We start from the raw sequence: 24,285 nt of genomic DNA, 5'->3' as shown, positions 1-24,285 counted from the left end.
CTGATTATTACGACGAAACATAAAATGTGTTGTCGCCGTGGCCCTCAGTCGTTACCTGAAATTATCAAGACTGATTCTTACCTTTAATTATTTATACTGGATCGCCATCTGACTGCTACAGCAAACTGTGGAATGAATATACTTACTTCTCTTTAACATAATTATAAGCTGCTGGTGGAGTTTCATAATACTTTGTGACTGGAATTCTTTAAGTTGAAGTTAATTTAGATTTGATAAAAGCTGAAGCTCAGTTTAGACTTTTCTTTTAAGATAACAATAAATTCCGTAAAGCATTTACGTGAATGATTTTGGGATAGAAAATTCTTAATGCATTTAATCTGGTAGAAGTTAACTATATTCTCAGAACGATCTTGACAAACAATTACAAGGGGTATAGTTCTTTACAAAAATTCTTAAAAAGTAGCGTTGCGCTACATACCTAATTTTCCATCAAAATTACATAACTATATTCTGAGAACGATCTTGACAAACAATTACAAGGGGCATAGTTCTTTACAAAAATTCTTAAAAACTAGCATTGCGCTACATATAGCGAGTGGCTGGCGAGCACACCGCTTCTTTCAAAGTGTTAATTCATACCTCGCTTACAGCGACCTCCTCTCATGTCTCGCTAGCTACGACTGCCTCGTCTCACATCTTACTCGCAACTGCCCGCTTCCAACGCTCAATGCTACAAAAGTGCGGTCTCGCCGCCAACAATGGTTTTTGGTGCAGACAATCCCTGCTACCATTACAGATGTATTACTGCGCGCTGTTTCCCGCTCTTTCTCAAAATGTATCTATGCGCGGTTTCCCGCTCTTTCTCAATAATACACAATGCAATTTAATTAACAAAACAATTTAAATAAGAAACAGTTCAGATAATTACATGCTAAAACAGTTTAAATACGCCTATTACATAATTACATATGCCGCTACTCGGCTTTCTTAAAATTTTACTACGTTGTTGAGTCATATGGACTCAACATAAGTATAAAATTTGATTATAGAAAATAGTTTGAACAAAGTGTATACACAAATGCTGTCATACGAAATGATTTGTCTATCTCTAATAAAGAGAATATGTAAATAGAAAGGGTTTTAGTAGGAATTGTACATCAAGTAAAATTTGGTTCCCTTAAATTTAACAACAAGAATAAGAGTAAATGTGAAAATCAATATACAGATCATATGAAGCAATTGAAAGTTTACATTATGAAACATTTAATTCAAATTGGCATCTCTTAGTACCACAATTAAGGAAGGTACAAAAGGAATTGGATAGCATGGTCAAAGCACTGGCAACTGTCTGTGAATGCACTCAAAAGTCTGTTCCTTTCCCTCACATAGCACAACACCAGGTTTCGCCATGTGGTTCCATCATCGCCTTGCTCCATAGTTTTAGTGTACCCAAACACTAAGTACGTCGTCAAATAGCCTGAGTTGCCGCAGCCACATCAGGATTAAGTTCCATCTCCAATGGTCCATTAAGGTTGGTGGTTTGCATCTTGGTATGCAAACACCTATTGTCGTACATCATACTGTGGTGTGTATCTAGGTATGCAAACACCTCGTCGAGAACATCATTTGCATCTAGGTATGCAAACACCTCGTCGAGTTCATCATTGGTTGAAGTCACGTGTTTCACAATTCACTGATTCTGTGCTCAATAACCATGGGGATGCACAGGAATTAAGGTACGGGTAAAATTGTTTTGGCAATGGGTTCACGGACATTGTTGGTACCATAATTTGACTACCAAATAATTTTCCCTATGACAAAATATGTTGTGTCGTAATTTGTAACAATATGTAGTTTTAATTTAAGAATTCTTCCAGAAAATTATTCCCATATATAAAAGACATAAAAGTTCCTACTTATTCAGTATTTGATAATATACAGATTTGTTATAGACAAGTACATTATTACTTATTCTGTATTTACATATCTTAGTTTCTTACATCATTAATTATAAATTTTGTTGACAATGCATTTCTTGACTTACTGTCCTAAAATTTTATCTTCCATTCAGGAGTGTAGTCGTCAGTTATGAGTCGTCAAATGTCAGGTCATAATATACAATAAAATTACTGTCATAAAATTATTTAAAGTATTCTTTTGCAGCTGAAAATTAAGGTAAACATTATTCTGGTTAGACATTGTAATGTGTGGTCCCCATCCATAGTGTTGCAATGTGTCACATGCTAGCAAAATTATTTCTTAACATTATACATTTCTTATATACTAACATAACATACACATTCTTCTTCTGCATCTGTGTCAACTCTCTGCATAACCTGTTATAAACATTCAGCATTAATTAACGTCAGCGCACGGCATGACTTATTATAAAACATTCAGTATTAATTATCGTCAATGCACGGCATGACTTCAATAAACATCTTCTGGTACTTCTCGTCCGCTCCTGGCATGACCTATAAAACACTTTATCATAATATTAACTGCTGCAAAATCACGTCAGCTCCCGGCATGACCTATAAAATTTCTGTAATGACAATTAGCGTCAGCTATCTGCGTGACCTAAAGATTCACATCCTTATTCTAACTAAAACTACGTTTCATTTTGATGACGTGTGACAACAATGCTGCATTCTGGAATAAAGAGTACATGTTAATGTTACCACTAAAATAATTGATTAATGAACGATCTATATTATCAGTTTAGCTATTGCAAAAATCGACATTTTCTTAAGTAATTATGTCACGTTATAAAAAAAATTTCTTTCATTTATGAGCTCTCAGTGCACAAATTCATACGTCGTGTCGTTGTCTGCATGTTCTCTTTAAGTTAGGAAATGTTTCTCATGTTTTTATTTGTCTTGGCTGGCGTAGCATCATTAAGTACTGCTGTGTTCTTTAAGGTACGGTGAAATATTAGCGGCCCGCTGCGTGTCGCGGCTTTGTTTGTTACTGAAGCGCGCTGAAACTACCATTGTTGCATACTTACGTGTCACGCCGTCCTTTCGTCAGCTGAAATGCAAAAATTTAAGTCAAGAAATGTTTCACGTTGGATACATGATGATTCCCTAATGATTTCTTCTTACGTAGCGTTTCCACATGCACTACATTAGCGTGTGGAATATTACGAACTCTGTAAGGGCCTGCATACAGAAGTTCGAATTTACGGCATCTGTGCTTACCTTTGTTGGAAAGAAAATGAGTGCGAATCAGTACTTTGTCGCCAATCTCGTACTTCTGTAGTCGACTTACCTGCTTCTGTTGTTTCTTCCGCCGATCTGCAGCTCTTTTAGTGTTTGCTAATGCTGTGTCTATTATTTCACAATGTCGAAGCCTACGCGTCTTAGGAAAAGTAATTAGTTCGGTAATTTTGTTCGGTGGGTCTTTATTTGTCAGTATTACGGTTGGTGATAGCATCGTAGATTCATTGGGTATTGCATTTATCACTTCTTGAAACTGTAAAATATACTTATCCCATGTTGTATGTCTTTTATGACAATAAATTCTGCATAACTTCCCGATCTCTTTCATTATTCTTTCTGATGGGTTGGAAGAACTGTGATATCTTGATATGTAAATAGGTGTTATGTTCTTACTTTCTAACATTTTCTTCCATACGTCTGACCTAAACTGTGGACCGTTATCCGAAATAACCTTCTGTACACGTCCTACTACTGATAGAAAATCTCTTACAAACGCTCTTGATACTGTTCTTGCTGTTGCTTTCCTTAGTGGAGAAAATGTTACAAATTTGGATGTTAGTTCTACAGCTACAAAAATATAACTATAACCATTATTTGTTCTGGGGATTGGACCGAAAAGATCCACTGCTGCCATGTGTCTTAACTTAACCGGTATGATGGGATACAATGGTGGAATGTGTGACACTGTTGATGATTTAGCTTTTTGACATATCTTGCATGATGCTATTACTTTTCTTATGTGTTTTTCCATGTTATTAAAGTGGCAATTTTGTCGCAGAATCAGAAAGCATTTCCTCGCTCCGTAGTGTCCATAACTTAGATGTGTATACCATATCAGTTTATTTACGATCCCTTCCGGAATGCATAAAAGCCAATTATTACCATCTCGGTATGATCGAATAAAGAGTATATTTTGATGTACAGTGTAATGAAGTCTGACTTTAGCGTTACTTCTGTCTTTCCAAAGCGTTACAATCTCTTTCAGTGTTTCATCTTTGTGCTGTTCTCTCTCTATATCCTGTAATGCTGCTGATATAAAGTTTTCGAAAGCTACTTGTTTAATATACATAATACTATGGTTGTTGTAGCAAAAGGTATTTTCTTTCTCCATGCGTTTATTGTGAATGGACCTCGACAATGCGTCGGCAACAGTATTCTGCGTGCCTGGAATGTGTATAATGGTAAAATCAAACTCTTGTAAGTATAATTTCCAGCGGCTTAATCTATCGTGCGTAGGTTTTGCTGACAATAAAAACTGGATTGCTCGGTGATCGGTATATATTGTTGTATGTCGGCCATATAGAAAATGACGGAATCGCTTAAAAGCGTAAATTACACATAGTGTCTCTAATTCTGTTACAGAATAATTGCGCTCTGCTGGAGAAAGTATCCTGCTTGCAAAAGCAATGTGTTTCACGACTGTCTTATCTTCTTCCTTTATTTCTTGGAAAATATGTACTCCTAGTGCTGTGGTTGAACTATCTGTTGCAACGGAAAAGTTTTGTGTTGGGTCAGGGTGTGATAACAAAGGTGCTTTTAATAATGCTTCTTTCAAGTTCTCGAATTCAGCTTCAACGTCTTCATTCCATGACCAAAGTGTGTTTTTACTTGTAAGCTGGTATAGCAAGGGCGTGTCTAATGCTTTGTAGTGGATAAATTTTCTAAAATAATTGATAAGACCTAAAAAGCTCCGAAGTTCCTTTTTGTTTGTTGGCACGTCGATGTCTTTCAGTGCTTGCAATTTGTCAGGGTCTGGTGCGATACCTGTTTGTGAGATAATGTGCCCTAGAAATTTTATTGACGCTTTACCAAATTCAGATTTACGCAAGTTTATAGTTATACCATTCTGCTCGAATGTATTCAGTAATTGTTGAAGAGTATGATTGTGTTGTTCCCAGTTTTCTGCTGCAATTAAAATGTCATCGACATATGTAGTAATTTTGTTTTTCAGATCTTGTGGTAGAATAGTATTCATGCCTCGTATAAAGGCGGCAGACGAAATCGTTAGTCCAAACGGAAGTTTACAAAATTGATAGCATTCCCCAAAGCAAAGGAATGCCGTATATTTTCGGCAATTTGGGTGTAGTTGGATTTGCCAAAACCCTGATTTGAGGTCGAGTGTAGTATAAATGGAGGTGCCATGAAATTTTTGCAGTAACTCTTCTAACGTCTGTGGTCGGTCGGTTTCTGTAATGATTATTTTATTAACTTGACGTGAATCTAAAACTAAACGTAGTGATCCATCCTTCTTTTCAACAATGTGTAGTGGATTTATATATTGGCTGGCTGCTGGTTCTATTATTCCTTGATCGATCATTGCTCGTAATTCTTTCTTAACTGCTTCTGTGTGTATGTGTGGGATTGGATAATGCTTTGCTTTGAAAGTCTCGTGTGGTTTCACCTGAAATTCGTACATAAATCCTGTCATTGTTCCTGGAACATTGGCAAAAACTGCTTTGTGTTGTACCAGAATATTTTCAAGTTCTGTGCGTTCTGCGTCGCATTTTGCTACACTATTGTCTACCTTGCGTGTAATTGTCTCGAACATATTGTACTCCTGTTCCTCTACCAAGTCATTATTAAGTGTGTTCGTGTATAGTGCGATATAACAATCGTTATCTTGAGAATCAGTAATAATCTCGATGCACAGCATATTTTGTTCTTCGGAGGATACTGTGTTTTGAAATCTTACGATCACTTCCCTGTTTTCCTTTTGTAGTGTGAGGTATGACGATTTGAAGTCAATCTTCGCATCGTACTGAACAAGAAAATTTATTCCTAATATCATGTCTGTTGTTAAATTCGGAACTATCCAACAATCACTGTGGAACGTTTCCCCTGCAAAAACAAATGTTAATTGTGTCTGTCTTTTAACTTCAATGCCTTTTCCTGCAAAAGCTCCCTTGACCTTCGTTCTGTTTAAAGGAAATACTGGGTAATCATTATTGCTATTGCATCTGTTAAATGTGTCTTCGTTAATTACGCACATAGGTGAACCTGAATCAATTATCGCTAAAATATTGTGCGACTGTAAATTTATCTCTATTATTGGGTGATATATTGTTTTCTGTAGGATTGGTTTTTCCTGTAACAATGTGTCTCTCACGTCGTCAAATGTAATGGCATTTTCGGTCGTTATGTTTTCTCTGTGTGATTTCATAGTATCGACATTAAGAGATTCATTGCAGGTTTTCTCTAGTCATCTGTCTCGCGTGTGTTGATTTTCAGCTTGGGAGTTTGGTATGTGTTCTATCAACTGTACAGTTCTGCCGTTTTGATTATTAGCAGTGTCTGGTGGATGAAATCTGGTGTCTGGTACATTCATACGGTAACGCAGCTGTTGGGCCCTGTTGTAGTTTCCGTTAAAATTGTCATTGTGGAACGTCCTCGGCGGTCTGTGTTCGTTTTCTTTTCTCCTGTCGTTATAACTGTGACTGTACGGCAGCCCACCTGCACCCCGTAGAAACGTTTGTTTTTGTTCATTTTGCGGTCGACCCGCGTAATGGCCTTCCCCGGTCGCATTATCTGAGCGATGATTCATATGGAAATTTGACCTATTCGGTTGCGTGTTAAGTCTCGGATTCTGTTGCTGTCCTGAATATAAATTTACCGTGTCAGTATAATGTTTTTCATTACTCCTGTTTTCGTTGTCATTTTCGCTGTGAAAGCGTTTACTCGGATTGTTATTACCAAATCGTGTTTGTTCAAAAGTAGCTGAGTTTGTTTGTTTTCCGTTCTGTCGTGAAAAATTTTTGTTAATAAATGCGTAGTCTGCCTGGTGTGCTTCTAATAGTTGTAAGATGTCTCTAAAAGCGGATACATTGTCCTTTTGTTGCCCTGTCAGTAATGACACTTTCAAAGCTCTGGGCAGTTTTGAAATGCAAAGCTGTATTAATGCCGATTGACTGTATGGCTTGTTGAGGTACTGGTTCTGTTCCACCATGTACTCGAAAAATTGTGTGATTGTTGGAAAGGTAGAATTTTCAAAGTTTGGCAAACTAAGTAGCCGATCTTTGATGCTGTTTTGTGTAGTGTCAGACCAATATGCTGATAAAAATGCTTCCTCAAATGCTTCTACGGAAAAACATTGTCTAGCAATTGGTCGCATTCGTCGTGCTGGTTCTCCTTCAAGAAAACTGACAATAAATTCTAACTTATGTTGTACTGGCCATGATGGTGGAAGTGCTCCCCTGAACTGTTGGATAAAAACCAACGGATGTATTTGCGCCCTGTCGTTTTTAAATGTTTTAAACTTTCTAACTGAAAGAAAATGTTTGTGGTCAAAACTGTCATGTCTGTGTGTGTAAGTGTTGTCGTATTGTCTTGAATATGGATTCGGGTGTCTTTCTTCCTGGGTAAAATCTCTTACTCTCTGAAGTCTACCAACATTATATGTATTATGGATCTGAGGCATTTCGTAACGGTGTGTGTTCTGTTGAAAATGATTATGTGCGGCGGTTTCTTGTGCGTCCGCTATCTCTTGCTGTAGAGAATTTATTTGCTGATGCAAAGAATCATTACGCGATTTTAGATCTGTGATAGTTTGTTGTATATTTGTCAATGGCGTGTTATTACTATTAGAGTTCTGTTGCACTGGGACTGGTGCAGTGTCGTCTGATCTCTCGTCATTGTTAGTATCTAAAAGATCTATTCTTGTAGTGAGTTCATTGATCTTTTCTGTCAGTTCGTTTCGTAATTTACGGTTGCTTTTGGTGACTTTCTTAAAATCTGCCTTTAAATTTTCTGTGCCATGGTTAATTTCTATGTGTTCTATTTTGTCAGTTAGTGTCTGAACGTCCTCTGTTAATTTATCTTTAACTTTCTGGATTTCAGTGTCTGTAGAAGTTTTCACATCGATTGTCTGTGTTTGGATTTCTGTAAGCCTGTCTTGTATTTGATTATTTGTTTCTTTGACCGTTTCGATTTCTTCCGAGATCGACTGTATTTGATTGTCTACATATGTTTTGCCCTGGGCAAACACTTTCTTTTTGTCGTCCTGACGCTGTTTAGTGATTGTTTGTAGTAATTCTTTTCGTTCTTTATCCTGCGATCGCACCAGTTTACGGTGACGTATCAAACAGTTTTCTGTGTGATTGTTAAAACGTTCATCAATCTGAGCGTTTTGTTTAGCAAAGTTTTCTGTCATTGTTTCCCGTATACTAACTGCAAATGTTGCTTGGTTATCGGATATTTCTTGAATTTTGTCGCGTAATTCTTGTGTTGATTGTGAACATTTTTCAGCGACTGTTTGAATTTCTACTTTGATTTCGTGTTTTAGATTTTGGTACATGTTGTCTAATTTCTGATCTGTGTGTGCGTGTTCTGCCTTAATTTCGTTTTTTAGATCTTGTGACCTTTTTTCTAATTCTTGTGACCCTCTGTTAAAGTTTTGTTTCATGTCTTGTCTCATTTGTAGCAAAAATGCCATTATTGGATCCGTTTCGGATTGACTTCTGTGTGTATTTGTATTCGTTGTTAAAGGCTGTAGATCTGTGTTCATTTGAACATCCTCAGATGATTGTGACTGCGTCACGTTTTCCGTAATTTCGGAATTTTGGTCATGAGAACTGTTGGATCTGCTACGCAGGTTGTGTAGCTGTGTACCGTTTGAATCTAAATCAGTGCTTAATGGAGTCTCTCTGTCTGACTGCATTGTAGTGGTTTCGTTACTGAAACTGTTATGTCTACTATGCGGAATTTGTGACTGTGTACCGTCTGTTGCATTTAATGCCAAATTATTTTGCACTACCGTTTCATTGTCTGTGGGCATTTCTGAAGTTACTTGTTCGTTAAACGCTTCCATATTGTTACAGTTATTAAATGTCTGTTCACCTAACGTTTCAGAATCAGGGTTTTCACACGTATTATTACTGCCTATTCCAGAAAAGAATCTCTCGTCAGTATTTTGTACAGTTTTATCAGTTTGAGAACGAGTAATTATTCTGCGGGACATTGTCTATAATCATCACACGCAACAAAATATATCACTGTTCAAAGCGGATTCAACACTGAACAAACACTTTTCAACGCCGAATCAATAAAGCAAACAGAATTGCCGATGACCTGTGAATAAAAGTTATACACTTTAGTATATGCGTTGCGCCACTTAACAGTAACTTATTCACACTATTATCAAAGTCAGTATATTCATATCCACAGTAGATTCACTAAAATGTCGTACTGAATGGATATCGCCAAGTGAAACCTTCCCGTCTAATATTGCATGAACGTTTGCTTGCTGACTGAACGCTGCGTCTCTTAAAATCTTTTAACTGCTGCTCTGTCAAGACTACCTGCTGATTATTACGACGAAACATAAAATGTGTTGTCGCCGTGGCCCTCAGTCGTTACCTGAAATTATCAAGACTGATTCTTACCTTTAATTATTTATACTGGATCGCCATCTGACTGCTACAGCAAACTGTGGAATGAATATACTTACTTCTCTTTAACATAATTATAAGCTGCTGGTGGAGTTTCATAATACTTTGTGACTGGAATTCTTTAAGTTGAAGTTAATTTAGATTTGATAAAAGCTGAAGCTCAGTTTAGACTTTTCTTTTAAGATAACAATAAATTCCGTAAAGCATTTACGTGAATGATTTTGGGATAGAAAATTCTTAATGCATTTAATCTGGTAGAAGTTAACTATATTCTCAGAACGATCTTGACAAACAATTACAAGGGGTATAGTTCTTTACAAAAATTCTTAAAAAGTAGCGTTGCGCTACATACCTAATTTTCCATCAAAATTACATAACTATATTCTGAGAACGATCTTGACAAACAATTACAAGGGGCATAGTTCTTTACAAAAATTCTTAAAAACTAGCATTGCGCTACATATAGCGAGTGGCTGGCGAGCACACCGCTTCTTTCAAAGTGTTAATTCATACCTCGCTTACAGCGACCTCCTCTCATGTCTCGCTAGCTACGACTGCCTCGTCTCACATCTTACTCGCAACTGCCCGCTTCCAACGCTCAATGCTACAAAAGTGCGGTCTCGCCGCCAACAATGGTTTTTGGTGCAGACAATCCCTGCTACCATTACAGATGTATTACTGCGCGCTGTTTCCCGCTCTTTCTCAAAATGTATCTATGCGCGGTTTCCCGCTCTTTCTCAATAATACACAATGCAATTTAATTAACAAAACAATTTAAATAAGAAACAGTTCAGATAATTACATGCTAAAACAGTTTAAATACGCCTATTACATAATTACACTGGAACAGAAGAGAATCGAAGCATTTGAGATGTGGTGCTATAGACGAATGTTAAAAATTAGGCGGACTGAAAATATAAGGAATGAGGAGATTCTACGCAGAATCGGAGAGGAAAGGAATATGTGGAATGTGGAAAACACTGATAAGGAGAAGGGACAGGATGATAAGACATCTGCTAAGCCATCGGGACTGACTTCCATGGTACTAGAGGGAGACAGAGATTGGAATACGTCAAGCAAATAATTGAGGACGTAGGTTGCAAGTGCTACTCTGACATGAAGTGGTTAGCACAGGAAAGGAATTCGTGGCGGGCTGCATCAAACCAGTCAGTAGACTTATGACCAAAAAAAAAAAACCTGAAGCTCTTCTTTCAGTGGTAAAATTGTATAAGAAAGATTCCTTCAGAAAGAATCACTATGCTTCATCTCCCATCCATTCTGTCTTTTCTTTTAACATTGTATGCTGGAAACACTATGCTTAAAGTAGGAGGCTGTGACCGTCTTCATTGGATAGTGATGACTGTGTCTTCAAGTGTAAAATTTTAAGCATCATCTTGTTTAATAACCTGTTTGATGTTTTCCTTATTTCATACAGTTGAATATTTCCACCTCTGATTGATTTTATTTGTTTCACTATAGTCAATATTAAGCTGAATATATTGTCCACTACGTTTTCTTTGTGAGGTGAAGGTGTGTATGGATTTGAAATTATTGATGGTATTTTTCACTGATAAGGTACATGAACTGAATGGCATACAGTCCAGTTGCTAGTGTTTGTTTTCCTGTAGTGTCATGGAGTGAAAAGAAGTGCTGTTGGCAGTAGTTGTTGATTTGTTTTGTTTTCCTAATGTTCACCATCTGTTCTCCTTTGTGGAGAAAATTCTTCAGTGTTATTTATCCAGCACCGCATACCAGGGGTATTATTTTGAAGATACTGTCCTACTAAATTGTTTGCTGCAGTGGTATAGCTATATGTTGCTTGTCTAGGTGTAAGATATGTTGTTATAGATAACTACTTCTCGTGTTTGCTTCCTTCTGGTGTTGTCATTGCATCTTCTGTCTGTGGCTATTTGATTTTCTTGGCATTAGAAAGATACGGTGTGTGTTCTCCACTGAATCTTTCGCATCTAGACTGTCCTCTACATTTGTTGCTAATGTGAGAGTAGCATAGGCATTTGCAACATTGTCTCACTGGTATCAAATGTTAATCCACAAGTTTGATGTTTCCAAAACATTTCAGTTCCATTTTGCATGACTCATTCTGAAAACCTTCGAACCTTTATAGCTTAGATTCAATGATGATAATGTCCAATATTTCCTCTTCACATATTGAGAGTTTAATGCCTCTGGTTGCATCTTGTTTGTTCAGCGCTTTTGTGGGAATGTACGCATTCCAATTATGATCTTTAAAACTTTTTCCTGGATTAACTAGTTTTTGCAAACTATTTTTACATGATTCTTGCTGGTGGTTGACACATTCAGAATATCAGCTTTCATAATCGGTACTTTTGTATGAATTTGGTGGCCCACAGCCATTGGGTGGAATGTGTCAATATTTTTCTCGAGATATTCGGAGTACACTACATATGGTCGCTGATTTGTTTTGTTATCGTTATTCTGCCCACAGCCATTAGATGGATTTTACTAATATTTTTCTCGAGATTTTCTACGTTCAGTACATTTTATCCCGTACCCATCTTCTTACATCTGTACTGAGATGTTAATCGTTCGTCATCAGTCATGCTATCTCCTGCGTGTGCTTTTTTTGTTTTATTCCAATCTAGCACTCGTTTTCGATTATGGAGGATTTCCTATCTTTGTTTTTTTCAGTCGTCGTTTTTTCCTCGTTCTTCTATTCGTTGTCCTCTTGCCATTAGCAACGTCCATCTCAATGTCGTCTGTGAGCTCGTAAAAGTTTATCCTTACTATAGTATTCATTGTTGTAGAGCATGTCTTACCTGGGCTGTGAGTAGCATTTGATACCAAGTGATTGTTCGGCTGCGTCTTTTCCACCTCTGTTTTTTTCTGGAAGTCACGGTAGCTTCAGTATCAATATTGAAGTCCTCTTCGTGCATGACCTGTGCCAAGTTAGCGACAGTCGCTAAAGTGTCAAGATTTTCGGACAACTTTTAACATACCCATCTGTGTGATCCACGTTAACCATAGCGGAGTATCCACTGAAGTCCTTTGTAGGTCCAAATATAAGTGTTTTCAGTCTTTTCTAACTTTGAAAGATTACAGGCACTGAGTGTCCCGATTGCTGTACCAGATTCCATTATCAGTGATAACAAGACAGATTAGTACGCGAAGGAATAAAAGGTCGTGTGTCAGTTGGAGGCGGCAAAGATTTAAAAACATCACACTCACTATTGCCTACCTGCACGCAGACATTACACGGTAATCATCACAACAACCCAGTTCTCCATGGTGTTTATACGTAGTAACATAGTTTAACACTTAAATGTTTACATCAGCTTTCGTTACTCTTCTTTATTAATTGACGTAGTATGCTACTTCATTCGTAAGGAACTTATTGTATATTACGAGCTCTATAACGTTTGGATGATAAATATCAATATAGTTTTTCGTATTTCAACACTGATTGAATTAGTTTAGAGCAATCGGTTTAGAGAAAACAGAGTTCATCACTTTGAGAGTTATACAGGCATACTCTCTACATTTCAAAAAATTGAGAAGTTTGCTGCTACGTTATTTCGACTCTTATAAATGCTTTTGTATTGCTAAAATAACGTTTACACATGAACGAAGCGAATGTGGGTGCAAAATCCATTCTTTTGTTCGATGTTGTTTACTTATCGGGTCACGTATGGAATAATATCTTTGGGGTATATGAGGGACTGTCTTCCTGCTTATGATTTTGTATGTAGACGTTTCAAAGTAATTGTTATCAGGTGCCCTACGTGTCAGAGATGTGTTGTTGTGTAAAGAAAGTTGTAGTTTGTGTGGGAAGTTATTGAAATTTAATTTTTTGTAAATTTTTGGCGTATGCGTTTGTCCTGAGAGTCTGTGAGAATTATATGTGGTAACATCATTGTACGTCAACATGTTCTGGACTGTTGTTTTTGTTGTTGGAGTGACATTTTTTCACCCTTCGGAACAGTTTTATTTGCCGGGCCTCGCCCCTGTCAATTACTGTAAGCAGGGTGAGGACATCCCCACGACCTGTGAGGTAATTGCTGTGAAAATCTTGACTTATTTCCAAATAATGAAAGTGCTGTAAATATGAGAGTTTTAAACTCAGGCAGATAGTATGAAAGGCTGAAGAGTTTTATGCCTAGGACCTTGATACGTGGCATGCAGGGCATTTTGCTTTACGATTACATTCCCTGTTATTTGCAGTGTGCTGCAATGTTTTACAACGGTGCCGAGGAAACAAGTGTGCAAATAAAACTCACTTGTCAGTTGTAAAATTTTTGTGTGATCTTACCACAGTGAAAACAGTGATTAATTGTGTAATTATCTATCATATTCAGTATATCGTGGTCAGTGAAAACGTTGCCACATTAGTATGTAAACGTCAGCCAGCGGCATGCAATGTTTTGGGAAAGAACCAGTTCGTCCCTGTTACGGACAGTGTGATTTAAAATAGAATTTCCTGCCATTAGTAGGTGATTACTTGAATTTGAACAGATACTGAGTTTGACTGGTGTATAATAGTGGATTCCCCCCTGAGAATTTGGTTGTGGTAACTGACTGATTTGACGTGCACATTGAAGTGTGGTTTAGATTGGGAAGTAACAGTTTGATTGATAGTTTGTGAAACAAACGAATATGAATGTGCCATAAACGCAGTGTTAACAAATTTTCATATAACTTAGCCTGATGTCTAATTTCACTGTGTATTTAACGATCGTTTCGTTATAAAAACTAAAAGTGCTCGGAAATTCAGAAAACCTATTGGGCCTTCCAGTATTAGAAAATAGACATGTCATAGACTAGTATTTTGGCAAATGCTGTGTCCATACACGTTACTTAACAAATGAAATAAACAACATTTTCCCCACTTCATTTGTAGCACTGTTTATATCTGTTGTCTTGTGCACCTGCCTCCTCATATATAAATCAGTAGGAGGTCATTTACTTATTTATTGGGATATTAGTATTTCATCTTAGGCCTCAATCTGCTGTAACGATCAAACACTAGGCCTACTGTGTGTAGGCCTAGATGAGTTGAAGTGGACATTGCTGTTTGCACCAGTCAATCTTACAAGGGAAACTCCCCATCGCACTCCCCTTAGATTTAGTTATAAATTGGCATAGTGGTTAGGCCTTGAAAAACTGAACACAGATAATCGAGAAAACAGGAAGAAGTTGTGTGGAACTATGAAAAAAAAAAAAAGCAAAATATACAAACTGAGTAGTCCATTCGTAAGATAGGCAACGTCAAGGAAAATGTGAGCTCAGGAGTGCCGTGGTCCCGTGGTTAGTGTGAGCGGCTGCGGAACGAGAGGTCCTTGGTTCAAGTCTTCCCTCGAGTGAAAAGTTTACTTTTTTCATTTTCGCAAAGTTACGATCTGTCAGTTCGTTCATTGACGTCTCTGTTCACTGTAATAAGTTTAGTGTTTGTGTTTTGCGACCGCACCGCAAAACCGTGCGTTTAGTAGACGAAAGGACTTGCCTCTCCAATGGGAAATGAAAACATTTGATCGCAAGCTCATAGGACTACTGATTCCTCCACAGGTAAACACTTCTGATATATTCTATACGACACTGGTGACGGCATGAGCGTCACATGACAGGAGTATGTTGTCGACCCACCTAACTTGTACACTTGGCGAATGGGTAAAAAGATTCTTCTACCTTGCCCGATTTAGGTTTTCTTGTGGATGTGATGATCACTCCCAAAAAAGTGATGAAAACATAAGAGTTTGTCAGATAATAACTGTCTGAAAATAAAAGATTAAACTTTTCGCTCGAGGGAAGACTTGAAATAAGGACCTCTCGTTCCGTAACTGCTCACGCTAACCTCGGCGCTCCAGTGCTCACGCTATCCTTGATGTTGCCTATCTTTCCATGGACTACTCAGTTTGTATATTTTGCTTATTTTTTTTCATAGTTCCACACAACTTCTTCCTGTCTTCTCGATTGATCTATGTTTCAATGCCTATCCACTATGCCAACTTATAACTAAATCTGAGGGGTGTGCGATGGGGAGGTTCCCTTGTTACTGTGGCATTCAACATAAAAATCTGTGGCCACCTATGCAGTACTGTAAAGAAGTTAATAGGTAGTGAAATTAATGTCAAACGAATATGAAATTGTATATTTGTCTGGACATAAATGTAAAATACTGTAGGCTATTTCATGTAGGGTGAAGTGGGGTAAGTGTAACCATGGGGTTAGTGTAACCACGGCTTATGGTGCCTTAAAGAAGCTCACCTATCACACATGTTAATTTACTCCTTTCTTTGTTATATTTAACCATAAGTTGTCAAATCTGACATAAATTGGTAATTAATTTTTGGACTTGAATTGACGTCTACATTTTCACTCTGCGAGAGAGTGACATGCTCAGAATTTGGTGGTCTGTCATTTTTGCAGTTTTAAAGATAACTGCACAATATTTTGGTTACAAACTAACTTTTGCATGATAATTTCGAATATGAGATTTGTTTTACTCTATTGATAAAGCTCTTGATATACCAGGCATGGTTACACTTACCCAACTTTTTCCCATGTTACACTTGCCCCAAACAAACTTACTGGAACATATTTATTTATTTAAGCCGTAATCGTATTTTTGCTATCACACTAGATCAACTAAACTGGCCTTCCTGTACATATGGATACCAGAATACCTGATGTGCTGGATTTGTAGGTCTACTGAGTTTGTGTGAGATATATTTTATTTTTTATTTAATTTTACTATATTTGTAAACCACGTTTCCTTTTATAAAATATGACACAGAACTGTAAAGAATGCCACCATTTCAATTACAGTACAGTATGTGAAGCATTGTTTGACTGACAACAATGTTGAGCATGATAATTCCTCCTGCAGCCAATGGATGTAGCAGAGTTTGAGTGTGAAATCTACTTGGGACCAAAAGTTAACTCATCACTAAAGACATCATTAAGGGGTAAAAATTAGCAAACATGGCTTTACCAGCCTCCTCACTGCTCTATGGAATGAAACTCCAGCTGAATTGCTGAAAAGTGGTTTTCAAAAAGCAGGAATATTCCCTTACAGTAGAGAAGTAATTGATAAAACTAAATATGATCTGGAGGCATATAAAAGGTATGCAGCTCATACCAAATCTTTAGCAGAAACAAATCCATAGCCAGCTCACGATAATGCAGCCAAAGACTGTGTGGAATCTACGTCTTTAACAGAAAGTACTCAGCTTCGAGCCCTACTGAGCCCTGCAGTTCTCCCAGTATCAGAGTTCTTTCTCAACCATTCCTGAGCTAATCAATGTTTCATTATGTTTTGGAACTTCTGATTTGTTATTTGAAAGCTTATTATTGGAAACATTCAGACAGTGTAATCTCACTGGTAAAACAAAGAAGAAAAGGATTGCTCCGGGAGCTGAAGTTATCACTTTTCAAGGTGCCATTTATAAAGAAAAAGATTTTAAAGGAAACAAGAATAATAAGAAGAAAGCAAAACAAAAAAGCATTATCGGCATAAAAAAGGTCTTGGTAATGAAAAGTAAATCTTCCAAACAAAGTGCTGTTACTTTATCCGAAATGGCATCTTGGAATGGTGTGGAAAAAAATCCCTGATTGCTCATGTGGGTAACAAGAAAAAAAAAAGACTGTAAGTTGTATCAACAAGTGAAGAAAGTGAAACTGAAGGAGGCCTATCTTTAATAAGTAGTGATGAAGAAAATGGGACCATAACAACACTGGACGATCTCAAGAAAGAAATAATAAACTGTGAAAAAGAAGTAAAAGAAAAAGAGGCAAGCTTTTTTGAAGCCAAAGATAAAATTACAGTTGGAAACTATGTTCTGGTAGCTTTTGCAACAAAATGTAAGAAAGTTCATTTTATTGGCCAAGTTACCAAAATTAGTGATTTACTAGATCCAGAAGCGATTTTCCTCAGATGCAAAAATAGACAAATCATGGCAGCACATTCTACTGGCATGATAGAAGAGATGAGACTGAAATTCCACCCTCTGATGTCATTTCAGTGGTGCTTGAGCCTACTTTGGGCCACAGGGGAGACCTGACATTTGATTCATACAACATTCAGTGATAAATAATATTTAAGGCCTAAATGTGAATATAATAAGTTGAATTAGGGCAGTTTAGCATTAAACACAAATTGCCAACAACTTTAGTTCAATTACCATGAAAAATAGTAGAAAGTGAACTTACAAAGTGAATTTTCTTTTCTCTTGATACTAGATATTTTATTATTTTTGTTAAATTACCTACTTTTGTAGAATTTAAACCAATAAATTACTGGCCTAAATCAAAAAATAAATCATCTATGAAGCATTCTGTTTCAGTGTTTTATGGTTTAGGCTAACTCTTATTTTTTAGTTTAGCTAACATTTTCTGTGTATTTCATAATATACAAAGAGGCGTGTGCAAAAAAGTTCATATCTTGAGTAAAATTTAAGATATTTTAATAATTTAAAAATCCTCAAATTCAGTAAAAATTGGATAATCAGGGCACTTACCCCAAGTCTCTTTGACAATGCTCTGTATGGGTACAACAATGCGAGGTTACACTTGCCCTGAGCCATGGATCAAGTGTAACCTCACAACACAACATTTTGAAAACAATTACTTGACTATATATTTTTTTTTTCAAAAACAAAATGAATATTGTTTAAAACTCAAGTCAAACTGTAAGCACGAGAAATTTCAAAATCATATCTTCAAAAACAAGTTGGCAATTTGGGGTCAAAGTTGAACTATGCCAAAATGTGGTTACACTTACCCCACTTCACCCTAAATCAACTAAATTTACTGATTAATGAGAGGTTTAAAAAGTTTAGGTGGTGGGGGTTTTCAAAAGAAAAATCTACAATTCATTCTTTTTGGAGGTCTCTCTTTTTATGGATTAGGTTATTAGATAAACTGTTACTTTGTTGCACTTTAGTGTTCTATTTTATTATTAAGATAGCTTATGTGATGCTGGACGTGTATTATTTGAAAGTTGTGATATTATAGGAGCAAAGAAATAATGTAGGCCTACGTATTCTAGGAGTATGTTTAAAAAATTAGTGTCAAATGCTAGTTTCATGTGTGTATGTTGGAGGGGGAGGGGGGGGGGGGGAGACAAAGTAGATGATCAGCACAACGAGAGGTGTAAGTTCAGTTCCCAGTCAGCCATCAAGATTTATGTTTTTTTATGGTTTCTTGTAATTATTGGTTCCTGGAAATTGACAGGTATGGCAAGGACATTGATTGCTCAACTTTTAGATCTGTTCTCATTTCCAAAAACTGTTAAGAAAACTCTCTGAAATTTACTCCTTAACACCCTGAATTGTTGGGGCACATATTATGATCTGGCAGTGTGGTATAATGAACATAAGTCAACCAGTATTTTTTCTTCTTTTACAGTCAGTTGTTACCCTGTACGTGAATCGACTGAACACCGAGGAGTCAGTGATACCTTATGAATATCAACAGTAAGTAGTTGAATTGAATGTAATAATCACAAGTGATGTCTAGATATTTTTTACTCTATTAATTGTGTAATTAAGCATACCAGCATTTGGAAAGTGTCCAATTCCAAGTGTTTGCTTTGATCCATGGTGTCATTGGCATGGTGGAAGCGTCTACTTCCAGCATATACAGAATGGCAACCATATTGTCACAACATGAACATGCCAACAGACGTGAACAAAAATAAAAAGACACAAGAATGTCTCACTACAACAATAAAATGAAGCTAACGGGACAACTGCAGGAAATGGTGGGTTTAGGGGGGGGGGGGGGGGGGTTGGGCTGCACAAGGTAAATGTATAACAGTACAGAACACTGCACCATAACCCCCCGCCCATAGAGAAAAAGAACTCTTTTATAGCATAATGCTACACCCACAAAACAAATGGGAATCATACTTTATTTCACTCGACCTATATAGCTCAAACCAAGCCCATGGGACATTCCCATTTACTTATATAGCTCAAACGAAGCTCTTAATACCAACACCAAGTACTCCGAAAAGTGGACTTGGACGTTTCCCTTGAGATAGATCTGAAATGCCACTGTTGATACATATCGGCAAACCACAAAGAAAGAGGAAAAAAAACCTTGAATTTCTTGCGTCTACGTGATTCACAAAACAAAACTGAAACCACAACAACTCTAAAAACCCAAAAACCTCCATATTCACTAGATCAATTAAAACACAATCGAAATACCGTAAATATAAAACAGATAGATCATGAGAATTATGACAGAATAAACTCAAAACAAAACTAACTTACCAACAAAAGCCTCCGACAAAATCATGTAGGTTTGCTGCGCTGAGCCCCCAATCACATGCAAAGTGACGAAAAAAACACTCAACTCAGCTAATTACACTTAACAAAAGCACCACACACACACAAACAAAAGGAAGAAATCCATAACAACTCATTGAAAACAAAGCAAACATTTCCAGATCCATATTACAGCACTGATTACTCAGACTCAAATAAGCCCATGTTTCCACAATGATAACTAAGACTCAGATCAACCCCATAACGCATCAGCATCCACAAATAGAGGGTGCCATCAAATACATGTCATCTACATACACAAACCAATTCAAAAACATTGTGCCATATTATCGCACACACCACCACCATTATGTCACGGGTCGAAGAAGACAGGTGGAATCGGGACACTTCCAATGACCCAGTATACCTTGCAGCTAATTTAAAAATCTGAAATCTTTGTTATTGTCAAGATTATGAGAAGTTGCTACTCACAGTATAGCGGAGATGCTGAGCGCCGATAGGCACAACAAAAAGTGTTTCACACTTAAAGCTTTCGGCCAGTGGCCTGTGAGCAGCAGCACTAGTGCATAATGGGCGTGGCAACTGCGTGGGGGTAAGGAGGAGGCTGGGGGCGAGAATGGGGACGGATTGTATGGTGGGGATGGCGGACAGTGAAATGAAATGCTGCTGGTTAGCTGGAGGGGGGAGTAGCGGAAAAGGAGATATTGAGAGAAAAAGATAAAAAGACGGGGTGTGGTGGTGGAATGGGAGCAGGGAAGGGGCTAAATTGGTGAGGACAGCGACTAATGAAGGTCAGTGACTAATGAAGGTTGAGGCCAGGAGGGTTAGGGAAACATAGGATGTATTGCAGGGACAGTTCCCACCTGCACAATACAGAAAAGCTGGTGTTGGTGGGGAGGATCCATATGGCACAGGCTGTGAAACAATCATTGAAATGAAGGATATCATGTTTGGTAGCGTGTTCAGCAACAGGGTGGTTCACTTTTTTCTCGGCCGCAGTTTGTCTGTGGCCATTCGTGCGGGCAGACAGCTTTTCGGTTGTTATTCCTACATAGAATGCAGCACATTGGTTGCAGCTTAGCTTGTAGATCACATTACTGATTTCACAGTGTTACGTTCGGTGGAAGGCGGAATACCACTGTGGAAGGGGTGGGAAGGATAGTGGACAGGACATTTCTCATTTCAGAGCAAGATGAGAGGTAATCAAAACCCTCATAATATTGTTACATTCCATCCTGGATTTTCCATTGTTTGATTATTGTCAAGATTATAATGGATGTCACTAGACCTTTTAATAACATTGATGTTTGTTCGGAAAGACTAATAAGGTGTTTTCTAAACTGCCATGCACTTAGAGAGAGAATTATTTTGAATGTAATAACAAATCATTGGAATCTGCATTCACTGCTCAATCTCCTAACTTATTTCTACATCTATACTCAGCAAACACTGTGAGATTCATGCCAGAGGATGTATCCTGTTGTACCAATTAGTAGGGTTTCTTCCCATTCCATTCACGTATGGAGCACAGGAGGAACGATTGTTTGAAAGTATCTTGTGTGTGCAGTAATTATTCTGATCTTATCCTCATGATCCCCATCTGAGTGATACATAAAGGGTTGTAGTGTATTCCTAGAACCATCATATAAAGCTGGTTCTTGAAATATTGTTTACAGACTTTCATGGGAAAGTTTAGGTCTATTTCAAGACTTCGTCAGTTTAGTGTCTTCAGTATCTCTGTGACACACTCCATTAAAACAAACAAACTTGTGGCAACTCGTGCTGTTCTTCTCTGTATACGTTCAAAATCCCTGTTAGTCCTATTTGGTATGGGTACTTAGTGGAAATGTGGTAACACTTGCTGCATAAGTAGCCTTTTGTAGCCTCCATGTGTCCCTGGTTAGTGCTAAAATAGCAGGCACCTTTTGGTACACAAACTGCAGTGGCTAGGTTTGAGTTAACACGGTATTACAGAGCAGCGTCTGATAGTCTCTATCAGTCTCTTATTGTTATAAAGCTCTGTATTTGCTTCAGTGAAGGGGGGTTCTGTGGTTGCTCATTGTATGTCTTAAGGGCTGTAGTCTAATTGTCAAAGTGACAAGAATGCTGCCCCAATCAACTAGACTTTTATTAAGACAAAACATTTGATAGTGGGAGAACTCTGGATCATCTATCACATGGGTTTGGTGATCCCATTATTGCTGAGTCAGGGCTGGCAAGCACCACCAGCTCTCTGTTATTCAAACATCATAGCATGCTTCAGCAGCATCTATTTGGCACAAAGGTGCAACATTGTACAGGGCATACATATGCTGAATTGTAGTGTGGGTGTTACTACTTCAGTCATTAACCATTTGGGTATTTCAGGATTCCAGAAAGAGTGGGAGGAGGCAGCAGTCACTGATGTTAGAAACATTATGATAATCATTAACAAAAATAAAAAATAGTGCCTTTATTCTGACATTTTCTGATGTTACCTGAATATAATACAGCAGATTGGAAAGTGTGAATTGGCTGGCACTTTCCTGTTTTTTTTTTTTTTTTTTTTCCTTCAGTTATCAGCCGGCCACACATGTGAAAATAAGTTTCAGGTACTCTTATTTTGCTGTTAATAATCAGAGAAAGAAAAACAGATGGAAGCTCATTGAAGCTTTTCGGTAATGCTGTTGTGCACAGCTAGGTCTAAACGAAGGAAGACTGGTTTAGCATAATGAAGAAAAATCACTGGCTGCTGCAAGGAATAGCAGCTGAACTGAACTTAAATGTATGAAACACATTGCACTTCAAAAGGGAAGATATCTATTACTGTTTGATTATGCTGTTGGTGAAAAATTACTGGAAACAATAACAACTGTAAAGTACTCTGCAGTAATTGTCTGGGGCCATCTAAAACAAGGTAACCATATACAACAAATTCAGGAAAATGAGATGTCAGACTGAGATTTAGTAAGAGAATCGTAAGGAAACGTTATTTGGTGTTGGCGATTTTTGCATGACTTGTAGATGTTGGTAATGACGCGACGAACCATGGGAAGTGAAGATTGTCGGTCATCAGTTACATGGAGGCAACAAATGACTTTGTGCTTTTGCATTTGTTTTGCTTCATAAACAGATGTGCATTGCTTTCTGCAGTGTATAAATGACCGCCACTGTAAATTGACTTTGATGCAAATATGGCCGTTGTGCTATTAGGTTCCTGCCTAACCACATACATGGAAATTGTGACATGTAAGTAGAAAAGAGCGAATTTTCTTTTGTGGAACAGGGCTCTTAATATGTTTGCTATTTAAGCTGTGCATTAGGTTCCTGCCTAACCACATACTTCAAATTCATGACGTATTTGTAGAAAAGAGCAAATTATATTTGTTTCTAGCAGTACCCATTTGAAACACCACTCCGCTATTTCACCTTGCAAAGTAAATCGACCCTGTATAATACGAATAAAGAACACACTGAAAAATGTGTAAATACCTAACTAACTTTAAAATCCATAATAACCAAATTAACCCACATTCTCCCATCTTGAAACAAAACTGCAATAAACCACGCAAAAAATATACACACACTTCTATACTCCACAAACAATGTGAAGTGCATAGCAGAGGGTCCCATCATACCAGTTATAAGGGTCTCCTCCTGTTTCATTCATGTATGTAGCACGAGAAGAATGATAGTTTGACTGCTTTTGTGTGTGCTGCAGTTATTCTAACTTTGTCCTCACAGTCCCTATGTGAGCAGTAGATATGGAGTTGTAGTATATTCCAAGAGTCATCATTTAAAGTTGGTTCTTGAAACTTTGTTAGAAGATTTTCTGAGGATAGTTTACGTCTCTCCTCAAGAGTCGGCCAGTTCTGTTTCTTCAACATCTCTGTGACACACTCGTATGGATAAAAGAAACCTGTGATCATTTGTGCTGCACTACTTTGTGTACATTCAATACCCCATGTTAGTCCTGTTTGGTATAGCTCCCACACACTTGACCAATATTCTAGAATGGATCATATGAAAGGTTTGTAGTCAATCTCCTTTGTAGACTGATTGCGCTTTCTCTACATTGTACTAATAAACCTAAGTCTGCCACATGCTCTACTCACAAGCGAGCCTCTGTGATTATTCCATTTCACGTCCCTAGAAAGTGTTACACCCAGTTATTTATATGAGTTGGCTGATTCCAACTGTGACTCATTGATATTATAGTTACAGGATACTACATTTTTTCATTATGTGAAGTTCACAGTTGTCCACAAGGTCATTAATATACAACTTGAATAGAAAGGGTCCCAACAAACTTCGGTGGGGCACACACGAAGTTACTCCTATATCCGATGACCATCTCCATCCAAGATAACATGCTGCATCCTACCTACCAAAAGGTATTAAGTCAGTCACAAATGGTCCGCAGTTTGTGGTCTCGCGGTCGCGTTCTCGCTTCCCTAGCACGGGGTCCCAAGT

At 37.6% G+C, this 24,285-nt stretch overlaps 1 protein-coding gene across 1 annotated transcript in view; it reads left to right on the top strand.

Moving 5' to 3' along the window:
- The first annotated feature begins 12,823 nt into the window (after positions 1-12,823).
- The window catches only part of LOC126272562 (transmembrane 9 superfamily member 2), a 128,902-nt gene continuing 117,440 nt past the window's right edge, over positions 12,824-24,285 (top strand). The window contains exons 1-2 of the mRNA XM_049975484.1: positions 12,824-13,595; positions 18,947-19,014. Of these exons, the coding sequence (XP_049831441.1) occupies positions 13,470-13,595; positions 18,947-19,014 (194 nt within the window). The 5' untranslated portion in view covers positions 12,824-13,469. The remainder of the gene's footprint in view (positions 13,596-18,946; positions 19,015-24,285) is intronic.

Source organism: Schistocerca gregaria, chromosome 5 (assembly GCF_023897955.1).
Source record: "Schistocerca gregaria isolate iqSchGreg1 chromosome 5, iqSchGreg1.2, whole genome shotgun sequence".
Classification (NCBI taxonomy): Eukaryota; Metazoa; Arthropoda; class Insecta; order Orthoptera; family Acrididae; genus Schistocerca; species Schistocerca gregaria.
The sequence above is the reverse complement of the archived record's forward strand: the minus strand, read 5'-3'. Positions and strand labels throughout refer to the sequence as shown.